This window comes from Amblyraja radiata, chromosome 2, assembly GCF_010909765.2.
Source record: "Amblyraja radiata isolate CabotCenter1 chromosome 2, sAmbRad1.1.pri, whole genome shotgun sequence".
Classification (NCBI taxonomy): Eukaryota; Metazoa; Chordata; class Chondrichthyes; order Rajiformes; family Rajidae; genus Amblyraja; species Amblyraja radiata.
Genome location: NC_045957.1, coordinates 24,309,098 through 24,329,940, shown reverse-complemented (window position 1 = coordinate 24,329,940; position 20,843 = coordinate 24,309,098). Strand labels below are relative to the sequence as shown.

The following is a 20,843-nucleotide window of genomic DNA, read 5'->3' as shown; positions in this document are numbered from 1 at the left end:
CTTGACAAAAAGTACATATGGCAATCAAAATGTAGATACTGGTGTATACCGAAGATAGACACAACGTGTTGGAGTAACTCAGCAGGTCAGGCAGCATCTCTGGAGCAAAAGGATGGGTGACGTTTCGAGTGGGAACCCTTCTTCACAAAGTATAGGGGAGCGAACTGGAAGTAAGAAAAGTATAGACCAAAGCAGGGTGGGCAACAGATGACCAAGGAAGGGTCAAGCCCATAATGGCCCATTTGGCTGGGGAAAAGGTGAACTCTTGACTCTTTCAACACCTTGAGTTCATAGTGGCTCCTGGTAAAGCACTTTATCCAGTTCATTCCATACTCTTCTCCTATTACTTTCCTTCATGCCTATTCCAATTTCCTTTTGAAACCCTTAATTAATTCCCTTTCCACCAGTCTTAAAAGGCAGTAAGCTTCAGATCATAATCACATCTTGCATAAACAAATGCCTCACTTTTGAAGAAAGAAAGTCTGACAATTAGAAAAGTGGGCCATAAGATTAAAGGGGGCACATACAAAAAAAAAGCAAAGCTTCAAACTAGGATCTCTCAACTCTGCATATGGCAGTGTGAAAACAAAAAAAAAGTGAAATATATTTGCAAATTTCAGGAATCAATGTACAAAATCATTGCATGGAAGGGTCCACTCCCAAAACATAGCCTATTCATATTCTCCAGACATGCTGCCTGACATGCTGCGTTACTCCAGTACTATCTCTCTTTTGTAAACCAGCATCTGCAGTTCCTTGTTTCTAACAAGTTATTGATAGGAGAAAGAGAACATAGCAACAAGTCATATTTTTCCTTTAAAAATATAGCTAGTTCTTTCAAGCTTGGAGAGTCTGCTGTGACTGGCCGTCAAATGGTTACAAGTGCTGATCTCCCTTGAAAGATTAAATGCAAGAATTGGGATACACGCATAGGGAGGGCACTGAAGTTGTGCATGCTGCCACAGTGTAATATAATACTCTCATACTTCGGTATGATTATTTAGTTTATTTTAGAGATACAGTATGAAAACAGGTCCTTTGACTCACCGAGTCCACACTGCCCAACGAGCGAGCACCTGTGCACTGATTATACACACTGGGGACAATTTATAGAAGCCAGTAAATCTACAAGCCTGCACATCTTTGAAACATGGGAGGAAACTAGAGCACCCGGAGAAAATCCAAACAGTCACGGGGAGAACATACAAACTCTGTATAAACAGCACCTATAGTCAGGAACAAACCCAGCTCTCTGGTGCTATAAAGCAGCAACTCTACCACTGCACCATTGGGTCTATATATAGTAAGATTCTTAGTGAACTGTATGCAAAAAAAAGAATGTCATTTTGCCTGGGTACATGTGACAATAAAGTACCATTGAACCATTGTACCTACAGCTGACACCTAAAGGTAGTGGCACGGGCAACCGATGCAAACCCCCCCAGCAGGATAAGCAAGCCAATATCAGCATTAATTCATTTAGAAGTTTAGAAGGTGAAGGGGGACCTCATTGAAACTTACCTAATAATGAAAGGTCTGGGTAGCGTGGATGTGGAGAGGATGCTTCCACTCGTTGGAGAGTCTAAGATCAAAGGGATTCTATTGCCGACCGCTCAAAGCAGAGGAGCGGTAGGAATGGCAGCAACAACAGAGTCCGTACTTGGAAGCATGCAGGAGCCAGCATACCTTGAGGGCAGTGTGCAACTACGCCCAAACTACTGGCCTACCTGCCCATTAAGCACCTCCTGTTTCACCCATGTCCCCTATAGTGGCCTCATCAGGCACCTCAGAAACACCAGAACAGGAGTGGAAGCATGTCAACCTGGATCCCAATCAGTCCTTAATAACATTAAGCTGGAAGAGTGTGGTATTAAAGTATTGTGGTCCAGAGAAGATGTTACAAGTTCTGGATACATCTAGAACATGAATGGTCAGCACATAGAAAACATTGAAAAATAGGTGCATAGAAATATAGAAATTAGGTGCAGGAGTAGGCCATTCGGCCCTTCGAGCCTGCACCGCCATTCAATATGATCATGGCTGATCATCCAACTCAGTATCCCGTACCTGCCTTCTCTCCATACCCTCTGATCCCCTTAGCCACAAGGGCCACATCTAACTCCCTCTTAAATATAGCCAATGAACTGGCCTCGACTACCCTCTGTGGCAGAGAGTTCCAGAGATTCACCATTCTCTGTGTGAAAAAAGTTCTTCTCATCTCGGTTTTAAGGATTTCCCGCTTATCCTTAAGCTGTGACCCCTTGTCCTGGACTTCCCCAACATCGGGAGCAATCTTCCTGCATCTCGCCTGTCCAACCCCTTAAGAATTTTACAAGTTTCTATAAGATCCCCTCTCAATCTCCTAAATTCTAGAGAGTATAAACCAAGTCTATCCAGTCTTTCTTCATAAGACAGTCCTGACATCCCAGGAATCAGTCTGGTGAACCTTCTCTGCACTCCCTCTAGGGCAATAATGTCCTTCCTCAGATTTGGAGGCCAAAACTGTACGCAATACTCCAGGTGTGGTCTCACCAAGACCCTGTACAACTGCAGTAGAACCTCCCTGCTCCTATACTCAAATCCTTTTGCTATGAAAGCTAACATACCATTCGCTTTCTTCACTGCCTGCTGCACCTGCATGCCTACTTTCAATGACTGGTGTACCATGACACCCAGGTCTCGCTGCATCTCCCCTTTTCCTAGTCGGCCACCATTTAGATTGTACATTGCAGGAGTAGGCCATTCGGCCCTTCGAGCCATTCAAGATGATCATGGCTGATCATCTAAAATCAGTACTCAGTTCCTGCTTTTTTCCCCACATCCCTTGATTCATTTAGCCCTAAGAGCTAAATCTAACTCTCTTGAAAACATCCAGTGAATTGGCCTCCACTGCCTTCTGTGGCAGAGAATTCCAAAGATTCACAACTCTCTGGGTGAAGAAGTTTTTCCTCATCTCAGTCTTAAATGGCCTATTCCTTATTCTTAAACTGTGACCCTGGTTCTGGACTCCCCCATCATCAGGAAATTTTTTCCTGCTTATAACCTGTCCAATCCTTAAAGAATTTTATATGTTTCTATAAGATCCCTTCTCATCCTTCTAAATTCCAGTGAATACAAACCCATTCTTTCATCATATGTCAGTCCCGCCATTTATCTTTTTGCCACGTAAAAGGCAGTGTGATTGCACTACATGTTGGCAAAGTTAAACATCAGTGTCTTATTCTCCTCAATGGCTCATGGACAGAATAGACTTTGTACATTGTATTCAACATATCAATAACAACAAAGCTATCTAACCAGAAGGCACAAATTCTATCCAAAACTTTGAATTAACAGTGTTGAAACCCACATGTAAAGTACCAGTGGTGTTGACGAACAAACTGTGGGAAACTTGTGGGCAGGGAAAGATAAATTGTGTCACAGAAACAAGAGTAATAAAATGCTGCCGCAAGAGACTGCAGATGCTGGAATTGCACGCAAAGCACAAAGTGCTGGAGGAACTCAACGGGTCATGCAACATCTGTGGCGGGAATGAACAGACGACTTTTCTGGTCGGGACCCTTGTTCAGACGGGTCCCGTAATAAAATGCTTTTGCCATTTTCTTTTTCTTTTCAACCACATAATTAAATTCCTCTTGAAAGTTACTGAATCTGATTTTACTGCGCTCGTGTATACCAGATCATCGCTAACTCCACGCAGAAGTTTTCAATCTTGGTGGGGTTTTTTGGGTCAATTATCTTAAATATGTGCCTGTCACACATTACAGCCCAAACTCCTGGAGGAAACAAAGCCCTTGAAACTGCATTCCCACTTCAAAACCACCAGTCATCTCGGTTCCAAAAACAACCACATCAAGACTAGAAAAATCGAACACTGATAACTTGGTTTTAAAATATAGACCCCCTTTATTTTATCATTGAAAAAAGCCATGGCACAGAATGTCAGCTGGGAGAGTGGAGAGGAAATCCAGTCAATTGATAACCCCCAGCCAAAGTACAAAACAAAAGGGTTTTGCAGAATTATAAGTTTTCTCACCTAATTCACTCCATTCCATCTGTTTGATGCTCCAGAGGGAACACACCTGATTACTGGTACTCTGAAAGCATGATTTCCGAGCAGCGTGAATGACCAAACTAGGACTGATTGTGGAGCTTGCATGGCCTCTTAACGATTATCAGTTGCTCATGAAGATTTTCGAACGGCTCCCAAGAGTTTTGACGAAAAAGTCCCTACTCTGGTTTCAGATGTCAAGCGCGCACATGACGTCTCACAGGCCCACTTTGAAAAGGAACTCCGTGACTTCAGAGAGGAAGTCATTAAGGAAGTTGGGTAGCAAGCCTAATAAAGTGTTTTGAAGTTGCTGAGCCATAGGCCATGCTCACAAATTCAGGCAGAACTTGAATCCGACAGGGGACAACAAAGCACTTTGTGCTTGCGGGTTACGCAAAACAGACTCAAACTTAATCAGAGGGAAGCGATTCAAAACTGCTAAGATATGAAGCTGTTGTAAGCGACACCCAAAAAATACATAAAGTGCTGGGGTAACTCAGCGGGTCAGACAGTATCTCTGGAGAAAAAGGACGGGTGACATTTTGTGTCAAGGTCCTTCTTCAGACTCGAAAGGTCGTCTATCTATGTTCCCCAGGTGTGCTGCCTGACTTACTGAGTTACTCCAGCACTTTGTGTCTTTTTTTGTATTAACCAGCAAATGCAGTTCTTTGGTTCTACATGACACCCAATTGTTTGTTTAAAGATAATAACAGCGCTGTGTAAAGTGGTTTGAGGTCGAAGGGCGGACATTGGTGCAGTTGGTAGAGCGGCTGCCTTACAGCGCCAGAGAACGGGTTCGATCCGAACCTCAGCTGCTGTCTGTGCTGAGTTTGTACGTTCTCCCGGTGGCTGAGTTGGTTTTCTCTGCGTGCTCCAGTTTCCTCCCACATCCCAAAGATATGCAGGTTTGTAGGTTAATTGGCTCCTATAAATTGTCCCGATTGTGTAGGGAGTGGATGAGAAAGTGGGATAACATAGAAATAGTGCGAACGGGTGATGATGGTCTGTGTGGACTCGGTGGACTGAAGGGCCTGTTTTCATGCTGTCTCTCTAAACATAAACATCTCTAAACATAACCATGAACAAAGGGAAGGCAAAATCTTGGCAAAAAGGCCATTGGAGGCTTTTGGCACAGGCCAGTGGTTGAATAGGACAACACGGTGACTTCTGAAGAGTTGCAAAAAATATGTAGAATTATGACATGAGTCAAGTGAAGCTGTGTGTATGCAGTACGAATTAAGTGCTGGAAATACACAGCAGCATAGGCCAGGCAGCTCAATTCCAGTCCCACTTTGACAGATCAGTCTGTGTCTTCCCTGTGCTGAGATAATGAGTCCCGAAACAAGCTAGAGGGACAGCATCTTCAGTCTGGATACGTTGGCAGCTTTCTTGATTCAACATTGAATTCTATAATGTGGATATAAGGAATTGCAGATGCTGATTTACAAAGAAAAAGACACAACGTGCTGGTGTAACTCAGTAGGTCAGGCATCTGGAGAAGACGGATAGGTGACGTTTGGGTCAGGACACTTAAGGATCGATCTGAAGGGTGCCTGCCCCCACATATATCATCTCTCCAAATTCGCCAGAGATGCTGCCTGACTCGGCACAGTGGTAGTGTTGCTACCTCACAGTGCCAGAGATCCAGGTTCGATCTTTACTATGGGTGCTGTCTGTACAGAGTTTGTATGTTCTCCTCTGACCGCGTGGGTTTTTTTCTGTGCTCCAGTTTACTCCCACATTCTGAAGACGTACAGATTTGTATGTAAATCGGCTTCTATAAGTTGTACGTTCACCCTAGTGTGTAGGACGGTACTAGTGTACGGGATGATAGCTGATCGGCTCAGACTCGGTGGACCGAAGGACCTATTTCCGCACTGTATCTTTAAAGTCGAAAGTAAAGTAGCTTTATGTGACTTTATAAGGGGTATGCCATTTAGAACAAAAATGAGGAAAAACTTTTTCACCCAGGGAGCTGTGAATCTGTGGAATTCTCTGCCTCAGAAGATAGTGGAGGCCGATTCTATGGATGCTTTCAAGAGAGAGTTAGATAAAGCTCTTAAAGATAGCAGAGTCAAGGGATATGGGGAGAAGGCAGGAACAGGGTACTGATTGTGGATGATCAGCCATAATCACAGTGAATGGTGGTACTGGCTCAAAGGGCCAAATGGCCTACTCCTGCACCTATTGTCTATTGTCTATTGTCTTTTTTCTTGTAAATCAGCATCTGCAGTTACTTGATTCTCCAATTTAATGTCAGATACTCAGGGCAAAAGCAATACAATGCTGCAATCTTAATATTGCAACTTGAGGAATCTATTCACATTTTCCTTTGAAAAAGCTATTAGACTCCGCAAAATAATAAAAATGCATAGCTTTCAGAAAAATATGACACAATTTCTTGTTGAATGCTGTTCGCGGCTTGTAGGTAGTCAAAGCATGAGATGGGAGCTCAATGCAGGAACTCACACGATGCTATATTTAACTCTGCTGACCTCTGTACTCGATCCTGGCAACTGAGCGAAGTAAAAGACCAAACCCAGGGGAAGGCCAGAGAAGGTCAATAGTGCAAGCCCATACAATGAGCACATGTCAGACAGAGTGTGCCATTCACTGTGGAACAGATCTGAAAGCCTCATGAAGCCTTATGGCAATGTGCAAAATGCAGAGGATACAAATGTTTAGTTTTAGTAATATAGCGCGGAAACAAGCCCTTTGGCCCACCGAGACTGTGCTGACCAGTAATCCCCGTACACTAACACATGAGGGACAATTTACTATTTTTACCAAAGCCATTTAATAATAAAAATAAACTTTATTTTGGACTCAAGGTCCAGACAAGGGACAACATTACATAAAAATACATTGCATATAAAAACATCGTAAAATACATATAAAATCTTAGTATATCATAAATTATATATTATTTTTTTTTTCCAAAAACATGATTTAAAATCCAGAATAAAAAAAGAAAGATCAGTGTCCTGCAACGAGACAGCGATACCAGTGTCTCCATAACTGGGATTTGTAGCGTGTAGTGCTAAACCTTATGTTTGACAAGGCCACGGTAATTACATTTTTAGTGTCATTTATCCTGCAAATTAATTTATACATATGATTTCTTAGGATAGCTTCTAAAGTACTGACTCCTGCAGCCACAAACATGTTACTAGCACTACACCATCTAGGTTTCCTTAGCAGTGTTCTCATGGCATAATTATAGGCCACCTTTAGTCTCTGCAAACTTGTCTTTCCGTAATTCGACCACAGGTGCGCAGTATAGAGTGGTGTGCAATATGCTCTAAACAGCGACATCTTCACCTCATCTGTACATGCACCAAACTTACGCAAGAGAATATTCGCCTGTCCATACAGCATACACCGTTGCCTATAAATATCCTCATCATCTGTCATTTGTTCTGTAATAAAATGCCCAAGATATTTTACCTTATTACAGACACCAAGATTATTGTCAGACAATTTAAAATCAGGAAATTTTAGACATTTAACCTCTTTGGTTCTACAGATCATAACAACACTCTTACAAGCAGTATATTTAATATCATGTTCCACACATACACAGAACATATAGTAAGGAGCTGCTGAAGACCAGCGCTAGATGGACCAAAGACCACAAGATCATCTGCATACATAATATGGTTCACTAGAATATTACCAATCATGCACCCAGTATTAGTAGGCCCCCCTCAGTCATGACTGACCATAGGTGACGAATCCTGGTCGGATGCAAGCCTGGGCGAAGTATTCCAGACTTTCAATTGTTTGGACAGATCATCAATATAAATATTAAAAAGGACTGGGAACAAAATTCCCCCTTGTCTAACACCACTGCTAACCCCAAATGGGGCTGAGACCCTATTGCCCCATTTTATTTGCATAGCCTGGTGGGCATACCAGTAAGCCAGAATTCTCACAATGTATTTAGGTACCCCTCTTTGACTCATTTTAACAAACAGCTTTCTGTGATTAACACGATCAAAGGCTTTGGAAGCATCAATAAAGCACGTAAGAATTGAAGAGTTTTTGCCTCTATATTTGTTTCCAATTTCCTTTAGGACATATATGCACGTCAGTGCCATGTTTAGCTTTAAAACCAAACTGGTTATCTGTGGCGTCAACAAACTCATTTATTCTATCCAGCAGAACTCTTTCTAAGACTTTTCACAATATGTTGGCTAAAGCTATGGGCCTGTAATTATTTAGGCTGCCTACTTTACCAGCTTTGTCCTTGCTGACCGGCACTAACAGAATAGACAACATTGAGTCTGGTAACAAGTCATGAATCATAGAGCCAGTAAAACAAATAGCAAGGAGAGGAGCTATACTCATACTCGCATACTTAAGATGTTCAGCAGAAATATGATCCAAGCCACTTGCTTTGTTGTTGGACAGCTTGTTCATGGCATGATACACCTCATGTGACATAATCGCCATCGAGTCATTACTCTCAATATTGTCCACCCTATACAAATCACCGTGGACACAGTTGAATAAAGTGCTATAATGTTGTCGCCATAACTCCACGATATTAGCTGTTCCGGAGATTCCATCTACAGTGCATGGTAGAGATGTTTTGCAACTGTTAAGAGCTCTCACTTCTTTCCAAAAATCAGTAGCATTGTTACTTAGCAGCTTCTTAGCCATGGAATCAGCCCTCATAGCTTGCTCATTTTTACCCATGAAGCGGATGGCATACATATCTTGCATTAGTGAGCTTCTTGTACTCAAACACAGGCCCCTAACTGGGTCTACCTGCCGTAGCCCATGATTTAGTGGCTTCACGGGCTTCAGTATGATACTCAGCTACATACTTATTCCAGCCAGGCCTGATGTTATGTGTCTTATTTTTATGCTTGCAGTAGGGCTTACTGCCTACATATAAAGCACTTACTATATCATTACACATGGAGCAGATATCTCTCCTATGCTTCATATCTTTACAATTAACATTGCTACATATTATTGCATCTTTAGGTAGATGAATATTGCTTAAGGATTTATATGTATAGGCATAATAGGCTAACACGTCTTCCTTTGTGAGGGCTGACCAGTCCAGTTTTTTCTGTGTTAAAGCTATTTCTATCTCTGAATACCACAGGTAGGTGTTCAACATTTATTGTCATAGCAACAGGTATATGATCAGTCATTGCTGCCCCATACAAAATGCTCATACACCCCAATGAGGCATGCGTATCAGCTGTACTAATAGTGGTCCAGCCGTGACGTAGTGTGCCAGGCCTCACTAATATAAGTATAACTATCTGTAGGTAAAAGCACTTTGCTTGACAATAATAAATTATCTTGGCAGAACTGAGCCATATGATTGGCAAATAATGAGTTCCTATCTGAGATATCTGCATTCATATCCCCAATGACATATACACTAGAATAATTATTGTTTTGAATAAAGGATTAAAGAAAAAGCAAGCCTATTTAAATATTCATCCTCATTCTGATGGCATTCATAGGGTGTATACACATTCAGGATAACAAATTCCTTGTCATTGTGAGCAAAGTGTATTGCAATACACCAGTCAGCAAATCTACTGACTAATCTACAAACCAGTACGTCTTTGGAATGTGGGAGGAAACCAGAGCACCCGGAGAAAACCCATGTAGTCAGGGGGAGAACGTACAGACTCCGTACAGACAGCACCTGTAGTCAGGAACAAACCCAGGTCTCTCGTGTTGTAAGGCAGCAACTCAACCGCTGCTCCACTGTTCCGCCCCAGTCCAATCAAATGCTTTGATTGCTTTTTTTTCTTAATTATATAGAAAAATGTGGCAATGATGCCAAGGTGAGTAATACCTCTAAAATTAAACAGTGGTAGAGATATACATACTTGTTGAAAGATGACACAATTATATGCAACAGAGAGGTTAAATGGGTGACGATTTTTTTGAAATACTAAAATGAATAATGATAAACAGCAATATTTTCAATGGTGAGACAAGTAACTGCAGATGCTGGAATCTTGAGCAAAACACAAAGTGCTGGAATAACTCAGCAGGTCAGGCAGCATCTCTGGAGGACATGGATAGGCGACGTTTCGAGCTGGGACCCTTTCTCAGACCGATTGTCATCGGGGGGGAAGAAAGCTGAAAAGCAGTCAGGGTTGGGCAAAGCCTGACAAGTGATCGGCAGATACAGGTGAGGTTGGGTTGATGAACAAGTTTTTGTTTATTTAGTGTAGTTTAGAGGTACAGCATGGAAACAGATGCCTCAGCCCACCGAGCCACCGAGTCTTCATCGACCATCGAACTCCTGGGGGGGACACACGCACGCACGCACGCACGCACGCACGCACACACGCACACACACACACACAGAAATGAAAGGAAATTGCTGGAGGAAATTGCTAGCCGTGCAGTGGTAGAGTTGCTGCCTTACAGCACCAGAGACCTGGGTTTGATCCTGACTACGGGTGTTCTCTGTAAGGAATTTGTACATTCTCTCTGTGGGTTTTCGCCGGGTGCTCCTGTTTCCTCCCAAATTTCAAAGACATACAAGTCTCTAAGTTAACTGGCTTCTGTAAAAATGGTCTCTAGTGTGTAGGATAAAACTAGTGGTTGGTGCAGACCCAGTGGACCAAAGGGCCTGTTTCTGTCTCCAAACTAAACTAAACTCCATGGGTTAAAGAGCATCGACTGGAAACATAGACTATCCCCTTGCCTTTACAGATGGGTCTTGACGTGCCAAGTTCCTCCAGCTGTTTGCTCTGGATTCCAGCATCTGTAATCTGTGTCTGCAGGACAGAAGCCAAGTTGTTAGGGCTCTGAGGGATAGCGCTACCTGCTAAGCCACTCTTATTCTTATTATTTCACTAACACTGGAATGTTTAATGATGCCACGGCAAATTAAAAAAAGCTGAGCAAAAGCTAAATGCTTGAGGAACTTTGAGCAAAAACACACTGCTGAAGGAAGTGTGGAGGGAAATGGACAGACGGCGTTGCGGATCAGGACCCTTCTACAGACACAAGAAGGGTCCTGACCAGAAATATCATCTGTCCATTTCCCTCCCCAGATGCTGGATTCCTTCAGCAGTGTGTTTTTTGCTCAAAATTCCAGTACACACGGTCTCCTGTGTCTCCAGATAAAAAAAACTGGCTCAGGCCCACATTGTTCAATGCAGCAACTATTTGGAAATGGAAACGCGAAACATGGAAGATGGCTAATGGAATGCAATGCAAGTTTTTGGGTCGGCACACAGATAAACTGCTGCAAACAGTTTCCAGAAGCTCCCAGCTCGCCTCGGCCTGTAGGGAGTGAGCCGGCCATCCGTCGGCGGACCGCGGCCTGCAGGGAGAGAGCCGCCAAGCTGGCCCGTGCTCGTCCCACGTGGCTGAATGCAATACCTGGCAGACCGCTGCCTAAAGAGGCGCTGAGCCACCCCTTGCTCATCCCCTGAAGACCAGAGATCAGGAGGATGGGGCCAGTGACGACAACAGATGAGGAGCAAGGCCGATAGGAATGGGAACCGGGGTCTGACCAACTGCGCCCTCAAGGTTGGCTGCAGGAGGCTCCCCCGGGGGACAAAGGTGGACGGGTGAGGAGAGGGACATCGCATCCAAGGGAGGTGGGAGCTGCAGGCCGTCACCTCTCATAAGCACCGCTCATAAGAACTAGAATGTAGACTATTTTCTAAATGGGGAGAGAATCCAGAAATCGGAGGTGCAAAGGGGCTTGGGAGTGCTGGTGCAGGATTCCCAAAAAGTTAATCTACAAGTCAAATCGGTAGAAAAGAAAGTAAACTCAATGCTAACATTTATTTCAAGAGGGCTAGTATAAAAAAAAAACAGGGATGTAATGTTGGAATATTGTGTGCAATTTTGGGTACCATATCAGAGGAAGGATGTACTGGTTCTGCAGGGGGTCCAGAGGAGGTTTACAAAAATGACTCCGGGAATGAGTGGGTTAACCTATGATGAATGTTTTGCGGCACTGGACCTGTACTCGCTGAAGTTTAGATGAATGAGAGGGGACCTCATTGAAATATTCAGAATAGTGAAAGCCTTGGATAGGTGGATGTGGAGAAGATGTTTCCACTATTGGGAAAGTCTAGGACTAGTGGTCATAGCCTCAGATTCTTTTACGAAGGAGATGAGGAGAAATGTTTTTAATCAGAGGGTGGTGATTATGTGGAATTCTTTGCCAGAAGGCTGTGGAAGGCTGTGGTGGCCAAGTCAGTGGATATTTTTAAGGCAGAGATAGATAGATTCTTGATTAGTACAGGTGTCAGAGGTTATGAGGAGAAAGCAGGAGAATGGGGTTAGGAGGGAGAGATAGATCAGCCATGATTGAATGGCGGAGTAGACGATGGGCATAATTCTACTCCTATTCCTTTTGACTGCAGACTCGATTTTGAAAATGGTGCCAAAACATGGTGCCATGCGGGATCAGGAGACTATTTCTGTATACTTTGCTAATCAAGGACGAGGACGTGCTTGAGTATGGGAATACTGCACTGGAATGTATGTAAGAAACTAATTTCACTGTGCACTTGCACGTGACAATAAAGCACCATTGAACACGACACAAACTGAGGCAGTTCCTTCCAACAGCAATAGTACACCCTCCACAGACCACTCATCCAAAACACTCTCGAACATGTCCTATCTTTTGCCAACCTCTCAATAGAAATTAAGAATCTTTAGACTTTACTTTAGAGTTTAGAGATGCAGCGTGGAAACGGGCCCTTTGGCCGAGTCCCCGCAGACCAGACATCCTATATCCTATCATGATCCTATATCCTTTCACAACACTATCCTATACACTAGGGACAAATTACAATTTTCCAGGAGCCAATTAACCTACATGTGGGGGGGGGGGGGGGGGGGGGTGAACCAGAGCACCCAGAGGAAACCCACACAATCATATAAACCATATAACCATATAACAATTACAGCACGGAAACAGGCCATCTCGGCCCTTATAGTCCGTGTCGAACACTTACTCTCACCTAGTCCCATCTACCTGAACTCAGACCATAATCCTCCATTCCTTTCCCATCCATATACCTATCCAATTTATTTTTTAATTATAAAATCGAACCTGCCTCCACCACTTCCACTGGAAGCTCATTCCACACAGCTACCACTCTCTGACTAAAGATGTTCCCCCCCATGTTATCCCTAAACTTTTGTCCCTTAATTCTCAAATCATGTCCTCTTGTTTGAATCTTCCCTACTCTCAATGGAAAAAGCTTATCCACGTCAACTCTGTCTATCCCTCTCATAATTTTAAAGACCTCTATCAAGTCCCCCCTTAACCTTCTGCGCTGCAAAGAATAAAGACCTATCTTGTTCAATCTTTCCCTGTAACTTAGGTGCTGAAACTCAGGCAACATTCTAGTAAATCTCCTCTGTACTCTCTCTATTTTGTTGACATCTTTCCTATAATTTGGCGACCAAAATTGTACACCATATTCCAGAATTGGCCTCACCAATGCCCTGTACAATTTTAACATTACATCCCAACTTCTATACTCAATGCTCTGATTTATAAAGGCCTGCACACCAAAAGCTTTCTTTACCACCCTATCTACATGAGATTCCACCTTCAGGGAACTATGCACAGTTATTCCTAGATCCCTCTGTTCTACTGCATTCCTCAATTCCCTACCATTTACCATGTACGTCCTATTTTGATTTGTCCTACCAATATGTAGCACCTCACACTTATCAGCATTAAACTCCATCTGCCATCTTTCAGCCCACTCTTCCAACTGGCCTAAATCTCTCTGTAGACTTTGAAAATCTACTTCATTATCCACAACACCACCTATCTTAGTATCATCTGCATACTTACTAATCCAATTTACCACACCATCATCCCGATCATTGATGTATATGACAAACAACAGTGGACCCAACACAGATCCCTGAGGCACCCCACTAGTCACCGGCCTCCAACCTGACAAACAGTTATCCACCATTACTCTCTGGTATTTCCCATTCATCTACTGTTGAATCCATCTTGCTACTCCACTATTAATACCCAACAATTGAACCTTCTTAACCAATCTTCCATGTGGAACCTTGGCAAAGGCCTTACTGAAGTCCATATAGACAACATCCACCGCTTTACCCTCATCAATTTCCCTAGTAACCTCTTCAAAAAATTCAAGAAGATTAGTCAAACATGACCTTCCAGGCACAAATCCATGTTGACCTAATCAGACCCTGTTTATCCAGATGATTATATATATTATCTCTAAGTATCCTTTCCATTAATTTGCTGACCACTGACGTCAAACTAACAGGTCTATAATTGCTAGGTTTACTCTTAGAACCCTTTTTAAACAATGGAACAACATGCACAGTACGCTAATCCTCCGGCACCATTCCCGTTTCTAATGACATTTGAAATATTTCTGTAATAGCCCCTGCCATTTCTACACTAACTTCCCTCAATGTCCTAGGGAATATCCTGTCAGGACCTGGAGACTTATCCACTTTTATATTTTTCAAAAGTGTCAGTACTTCCTCTTCTTTGATCCTCATAGTTTCAATAGCTACCCTACTTGTTTCCCTTACCTCACATAATTCAATATCCTTCTCCTTGGTGAATACCGAAGAAAAGAAATTGTTCAATATCACCCCCATCTCTTTTGACTCTGCACATAGCTGTCCACTCTGACTCTCTAATGGACCAATTTAACCCTCGTTATCCTTTTGCTATTAATATAGCTGTAGAAACCCTTTGGATTTACTTTCACCCTAGTTGCCAAAGCAACCTCATATCTTCTTTTAGCTTTTCTAATTTATTTCTTAAGATTCTTTTTACATTCTTTACATTCCTCAAGCCCCTCATTTACTCTATAGCGCCTATTTATTATAGATCTCTCTCTTTTTCTAAACCGTGTCCAATTTCCCTTGAAAACCATGGCTCTTTCCAATTATTACTCTTTCCTTTCAACCGAACAGGGACATAAAGATTCTGTACCCAATGATCCAGAAACTTGAATCCCTGCCCTCTGCACCAGTTCCTCAGCCACGCATTTATCCTCCACCTCACTCCATTCCTACTCTCACTGTCGCGTGGCACACGCAGTAATCCTGAGATTGTTACTTTTGCGGTCCTTCTCCTTAACTCTCTTCCTAACTCCAGGGAGGCAAACTACCATCCGGGTCTCCTGACTGCGTCCACAGAATCGCCTATCTGACCCCCTAACTATAGAGTCCCCTATTACTATTGCCCTCCTCTTCCTTTACCTACCCTTCTGAGCAACAGGGCCGGTCTCTGTGCCGGAGGCCCGGCCGCTGTCGCTACCCCCAGGTAGGCTGCCCCCCAACAGTACTCAATCACAGGGAGAACGTGCAAACTCCATACAGATAGCAACCTTGGTCAGGATCGAACCCGGGTCTCTTGCCCTGTAAAGCATAATAATCTCTCTCCCTCCTAGAAGGCTGTAAAGAAAGGATCCATTGAAATTTACAAAACTGAGATCGATTTCCACACAGCTCTCAGTGGACCTGGAACCAAGGTAGGTCATGTGATTTCACATATAATCCAATGTATGAACAAGGTAACATGTTTCAGGGGGGAAAAAGCACGGAGAATTCCAACCCCATGATAATAAATTCCTCTGAGACACACGGAGCTGCAGATGCTGGAATCTTGCACAAAACACAATGTGCGGGAGGAACTCAGTAGGTCAGGCAGCATCTGTGGAGGGAATGGGCAGAAGACGTTTCAGGTTGAGACCCTTCTTCAGAGACAAAATAAATAAGGGTTCCGACCCAAAATATCACCCATTACTTTTCTCCAAAGATGCTGCCTGATCCACTGCGTTACTCCAGCACTTTGTGTCTATCTTCAGAATAAAATCCCATTCATGTGCTGTCCTCCATCTTGTACTATAACCTCCTACACTCTTCTCAATCTCAAAATTAGAGCATTCAGTGGTCAGTTGAAGTATTAATGTCTATTGTCATTGACATTTTGTTCCGCGATTACTAGTTTCATAAGAACTTGATCAAAATACAGGGTTTCAAATAAAGAAATATTACACTTTTTAGATACCACGAACAAACAAAATGTTAACAAAATCATCACGGCAGTTAGCACTTCCAAGGGACATAATAGCAATATGAAGATGAAGGAACAAGGAATTACAGATGTTGGTTTACAAAAAAAACTTCTGGAGTGACTCAGCGGGTCGGGCAGCATCTGTACATTTGTGGAGGACATGGATAGGTGACGCTTCAGGTCAGGACCTTTTTTCAGACTCGGTTTAGGGGTGGCACAGTGGTGCAGCGGTAGAGTTACTGCCTTACAGCTCCAGAGACCCGGGTTTGATCCTGACAATGTGTGCTGTTTGCACAGCTTTTGTACGTTCTCTCTGTGACCATATGGGTTTTCTCTAGGTGCTCCAGTTTCCTCCCACACTCCAAAATGTACAGGTTTGTGAATTGTCCCTAATGTGTAGGATAGTGCTAATGTAAGGGGTGATCGCTGGTCAGCGTGGACTCAAGAGGGCCGAAGGGCCTGTTTCTACACTGCATCTCTAAGTCTTAAAGACCCAAAACGTCACCTATCTGTGTTCTCCAGAGACATTGCCTGACCTGCTGAGTTATTCAAGCACTTTATTTCCTTCGCTCCATAGATGCTGTTGCACCAGCTGAGTTTCTCCAGCATTTTTGTGTACCTTCAATTTTCCAGCATCTGCAGTTCCTTCTTAAACACTTTATTACCGGATGTGTTTTTGTTTAAAACAACATACAAAATTCAGCATAGAGCCCTAATGGCAGCCAGCAGGAATAAAATTCAGCTGCCAATTTCTTTGAGCGGTAAAATAAAAGACAAAGCCTTGAGTCTGAAGAAGCATCCTGACCCGAAAGATTACCTGTCCATGTTTGCCGGTTCCTCCAACATTTTGTGCCTTTTTTTGTAAACCGGTGTCTGCAGTTCCTTGCATCTCCTTATAGCAATATATTACCCTCCTGCACATGAGAGACGAGATTCCCGAATCAAGCACCATATTGGTCTCAGATGTGTAAAGTGCAATAAACAGATGAGTTAACTTTCAAGCAGGGTGATGTGGCATTATTCAGTGACTGCGAGAGATTTCAACAATGAAAACCAGTGACATACCTGAATACTTTTCTCACAGTCAGTCTGGTGATGCAGTGACAGTTCACTCTCCAGTACAAATCTCTTGCCACACTTGTCACAGATCTGCATTCGGCTGTGTGTGACATTCATATGCTTTTCTAGGTACCAACGGTTATTGAAGACCCGGGGGCACTTTTTGCAGGGGTAGTTCTGTTTCTCCTCAATTTTCACCTTCTGATTCGTGCTATCGGAGTCCTTCTTTCTCTTCCTGCCTCGAGTGGTCACTTCTTGCTTGGCCCGTCTCCGCGACCTGCTGGAGGCCACAGGAGGCGGCGCCTTGGAGGCAGTCGAAGCTCTTGCTGTCCTCCTGGTAGTTTGGCCGCTCTCAGTCTTGACCTCAGTAGTTGCGGGATTATTGTCGTCGTTGTTCCCGTCTTCTTCGCTCTCCTCCGCGTCCTCCTCTTCCTCGCTGATGTCCTCCTCATCTTCCTCCTCGTCCCCAACGTCGGCATCTTCGTCCTCATCTTCCTCATCTTCTTCCTCCTCCTCCTCCTCTTCCTCGTCCTCCTCCTCATCTTCGTCCTCCTCCTCGTCCTCCTCGGGGCACCTCCCCAGCACTGGCCGTTGTCTCCAAAGGCGAGGACATGCCTTCAGTGCCCTTGGAGACGTTCAGGGTCTGGTTGTTGAGGTTGACCTCGACGATGATCTGCTCGCGGTTGTATGAGCTGCGGCTGTCCGAGTCCGAGTCCAGATCGCCGTCGCCCTCCATCTTGCACACCGCCTGGCTGTCGTTCTCCTCCTTGTAATACTGCTGCTTCTGCTGTAGCTGCGAGTGCTGCTTCCCAGTGTTGTCCTCTACCCGCACCGAGTAGGGGTTGTTGCCCTCCCTGGCGTAGATCTTGTGATGCGAGTCCACCTCCTGCTTGATCTCGCGGTAGAACTGAGAGCCGAGAGGATTGCCGTGGCTCTCCTGCTTTGACATGTCGCTCACCACCGTCGTCAGGTTCAAGGACCGGCTGTCTATCAACTCTTGACAGGACGTGGCAATGTCATTCATCTGCAGGACGGCGGCGGCATTCAGAACATCCTGCACGTTGCAGGCATTTACCAGCAGCTTGGACGTGTAGATGAAGTTCAGGATCTGCTGGAACCCTTGCGAGGTCAGCGCCTCCAGCGAGAGTTCAACGCGCTGAAGCTGCTTGTTTTGCGTGAAGAGGGAGTGAAAGAACTGGCTGTAGGCCGCAAGCACCCCTTTGTGGGCGGGGAAAGTGTTCTTCTGCCGCACCAGGACAATGTCAACGTCGCACAGGTCTGGCTGGAATAGGCGCTGCTCGTTCAGTCTGTCCATCAAACAAGTAAAGTGCAGAGCAACATCTTCCACCAGAGAATACTCAGTGGAAGGGTAGTCAGTGGTCTTTTCAACTATCAGCTGAAAGAGAAATGAAAACAAAATTCAGGTCAAAACATACAAGACTGTGTGCACTTGGAAAGAACCTTCCTTTAAAAACATTTGAAACATTAGCCATTGTTTTCTAAACCAAGAATTATTTTAGTTACCGAACAAGATATAGCATGGTAACAAATTTAGTTTAGATTTTTACTAAGATTTAGTTCATACATAGATGCATAGACAATAGGTGCAGGAGGAGGCCATTCAGCCCTTCGAGCCAGCAACACCATTCAATGTGATCATGGCTGATCATCCACAATCAGTACCCCGTTCCTGCCTTCTTCCCATACCACTTGATTCCGCTAGCTCTAAGAGCTCCATCTAACTCTCTTTTGAATGCCTGAATCAGCCTCCACTGCCTTCTGAGGCAGAGAATTCTACAAATTCACAACTCTGTGTGATAAAGATTTTCCTCATCTCAGTTCGAAATGGCCTACCCCTTATTCTTAAACTGTGGCCCCTGTTTATTGTCACGTGTACCGAGGTACAGCGAAAAGTTTCTGTTGCGTGCGGAAAGAGGATTACAATCAAGCCGTCCACGGTGTATAGATATGATAAAGGGAATAACGTTTAGTGCAAGATTAAGTCCTGTAAAGTCCAATTAAAGACAGTTTGAGGGTCTCCAATGAAGTAGATAGTCGCTCATGACTGTTCTCTAGTTGTTGAAAGGTTCAGTTGCCTGATAACAGCTGGGAAGAAACTGTCCCTGAATCTGGAGCTGTGCATTTCCAACCTTCTCTACCTCCTGCCTAATGGGAGAGGGGAGAAGAGTCCTTGATTATACTGGTGTCCTTGCCGAGGTAACATGAACTGTAAACTCACGGTGACTGTTGATGGCCCAGTCGCACACTAGGTCTATGTTACCCCAGTTTCGTGTCCATTCCCTGCACACCAGGGACAAGTTACAGAGGTTAAATTAACCGTCAAACCCGCACGTCTTTGGGATGTGGGTCTGGCAACATCTCTGGAGAACATGGATAGATGACGTTTCGGGTCAGGTCCCTTCCTCAGACTCGCTATCAGATTGGGACCCTGCTTCAGTTGAGTTTAGCGATACAGCATAGAAGCAGGCCATTAGGCCCACTGAGTCCACACCGACCAACGATCACTCGTTCATACTAGTTCAATGCTATCCCACTTTCGCTTCCATTCCCTGCACATGGGGGAACTTATGAGAGCCAATTAACCTACAAACCACATGTCTGTAGGAGGAAACAGGAGGACCCGAAGGGAACCTGTGCTATCACAGGGAGAACGTGCAAGCTCCACATACAGAAAGCACCCAAAGTCAGGATCAAACCCAGGTCTCTGGCCCTGTTGGGCAGCAGCTCTACCAAAACCTACACAATCACAACATAAATCCATTTTGTACAGCTGGATAATGGTGAAATAATAACTTTAAGTTAAAGATCTAATTCAAACTCTTGCTCTCCTCTTCTCGCTCCCCTCTTCCCAACCATGTTACACCCATTCTCCTGAATCTTGCTGATGTTCAGTTCTCTGGCCATTGATGTCCCAATATGGCTCCATCACACTGGACGTTTCATATGGTTCAGAGGCCCAACTTTGCTCACTGTGGCAAGATCTTATTATGGACTGGAGGAGCAGAAAATTAAACCATTAAGAGTTTTTGGCCTTTTGGCCTATCCTACATGGTTGTGTACTACTAACTCATTCAATTTTTACAACATCCTGATGTTTTACAATAGGGTCCCTCTTCTCTGCTCTTCCGGCATCAGGCAAAAGGTACACAAGATTGTAAAAACACAACTCCAGAATCAGGAACAGTTTCTTCCCAGCCGTTATCAGGCAACTGAACTAATAACTATCAACAACTATAGAGCGGTCCTGACTTACCATCTACCTCATTGGAGACCCTTGGAGTATCTTTAATCGTACTTTACTTTGCACTAAACGTTATTTCCTTTATCCTGTACACTGTAGACGGCTTGATTGCAATGATGTATAGTCTTTCTGCTTCTTCTTCTTCTTGCGTATGGCGTGCACAGCCTAAAGTTGTAGGACAACGTGTTCTATTTGATCTTATTTGAATGTGCACGCCGGGTTGATTGCATTCGTCGAAACAGGGCGGACCACGTGAAGGTTGCAATCTTCCACCCCTGCCTTTCTGCTGACTGGATACCATGCAACAAAAGCGCTTTTCACAGTACCTCGGTACACGTGACAATAAACTAAACTAGGCATGAATTTAACACTGAGAAAAACCTGGAAGGAGCCTGATTGTTTTTCCTGGTCAGATCATA

General features: G+C 44.0%; 1 protein-coding gene across 1 annotated transcript in view; it reads right to left on the bottom strand.

The window, feature by feature from the left end:
- zbtb47 (zinc finger and BTB domain containing 47) overlaps positions 1–20,843 on the bottom strand; it is a 179,529-nt gene that overhangs the window by 80,985 nt on the left and 77,701 nt on the right. The window contains 2 exon segments of the mRNA XM_033043360.1: positions 17,169–17,747; positions 17,749–18,558. Coding sequence (XP_032899251.1) covers positions 17,169–17,747; positions 17,749–18,558 — 1,389 coding nt within the window.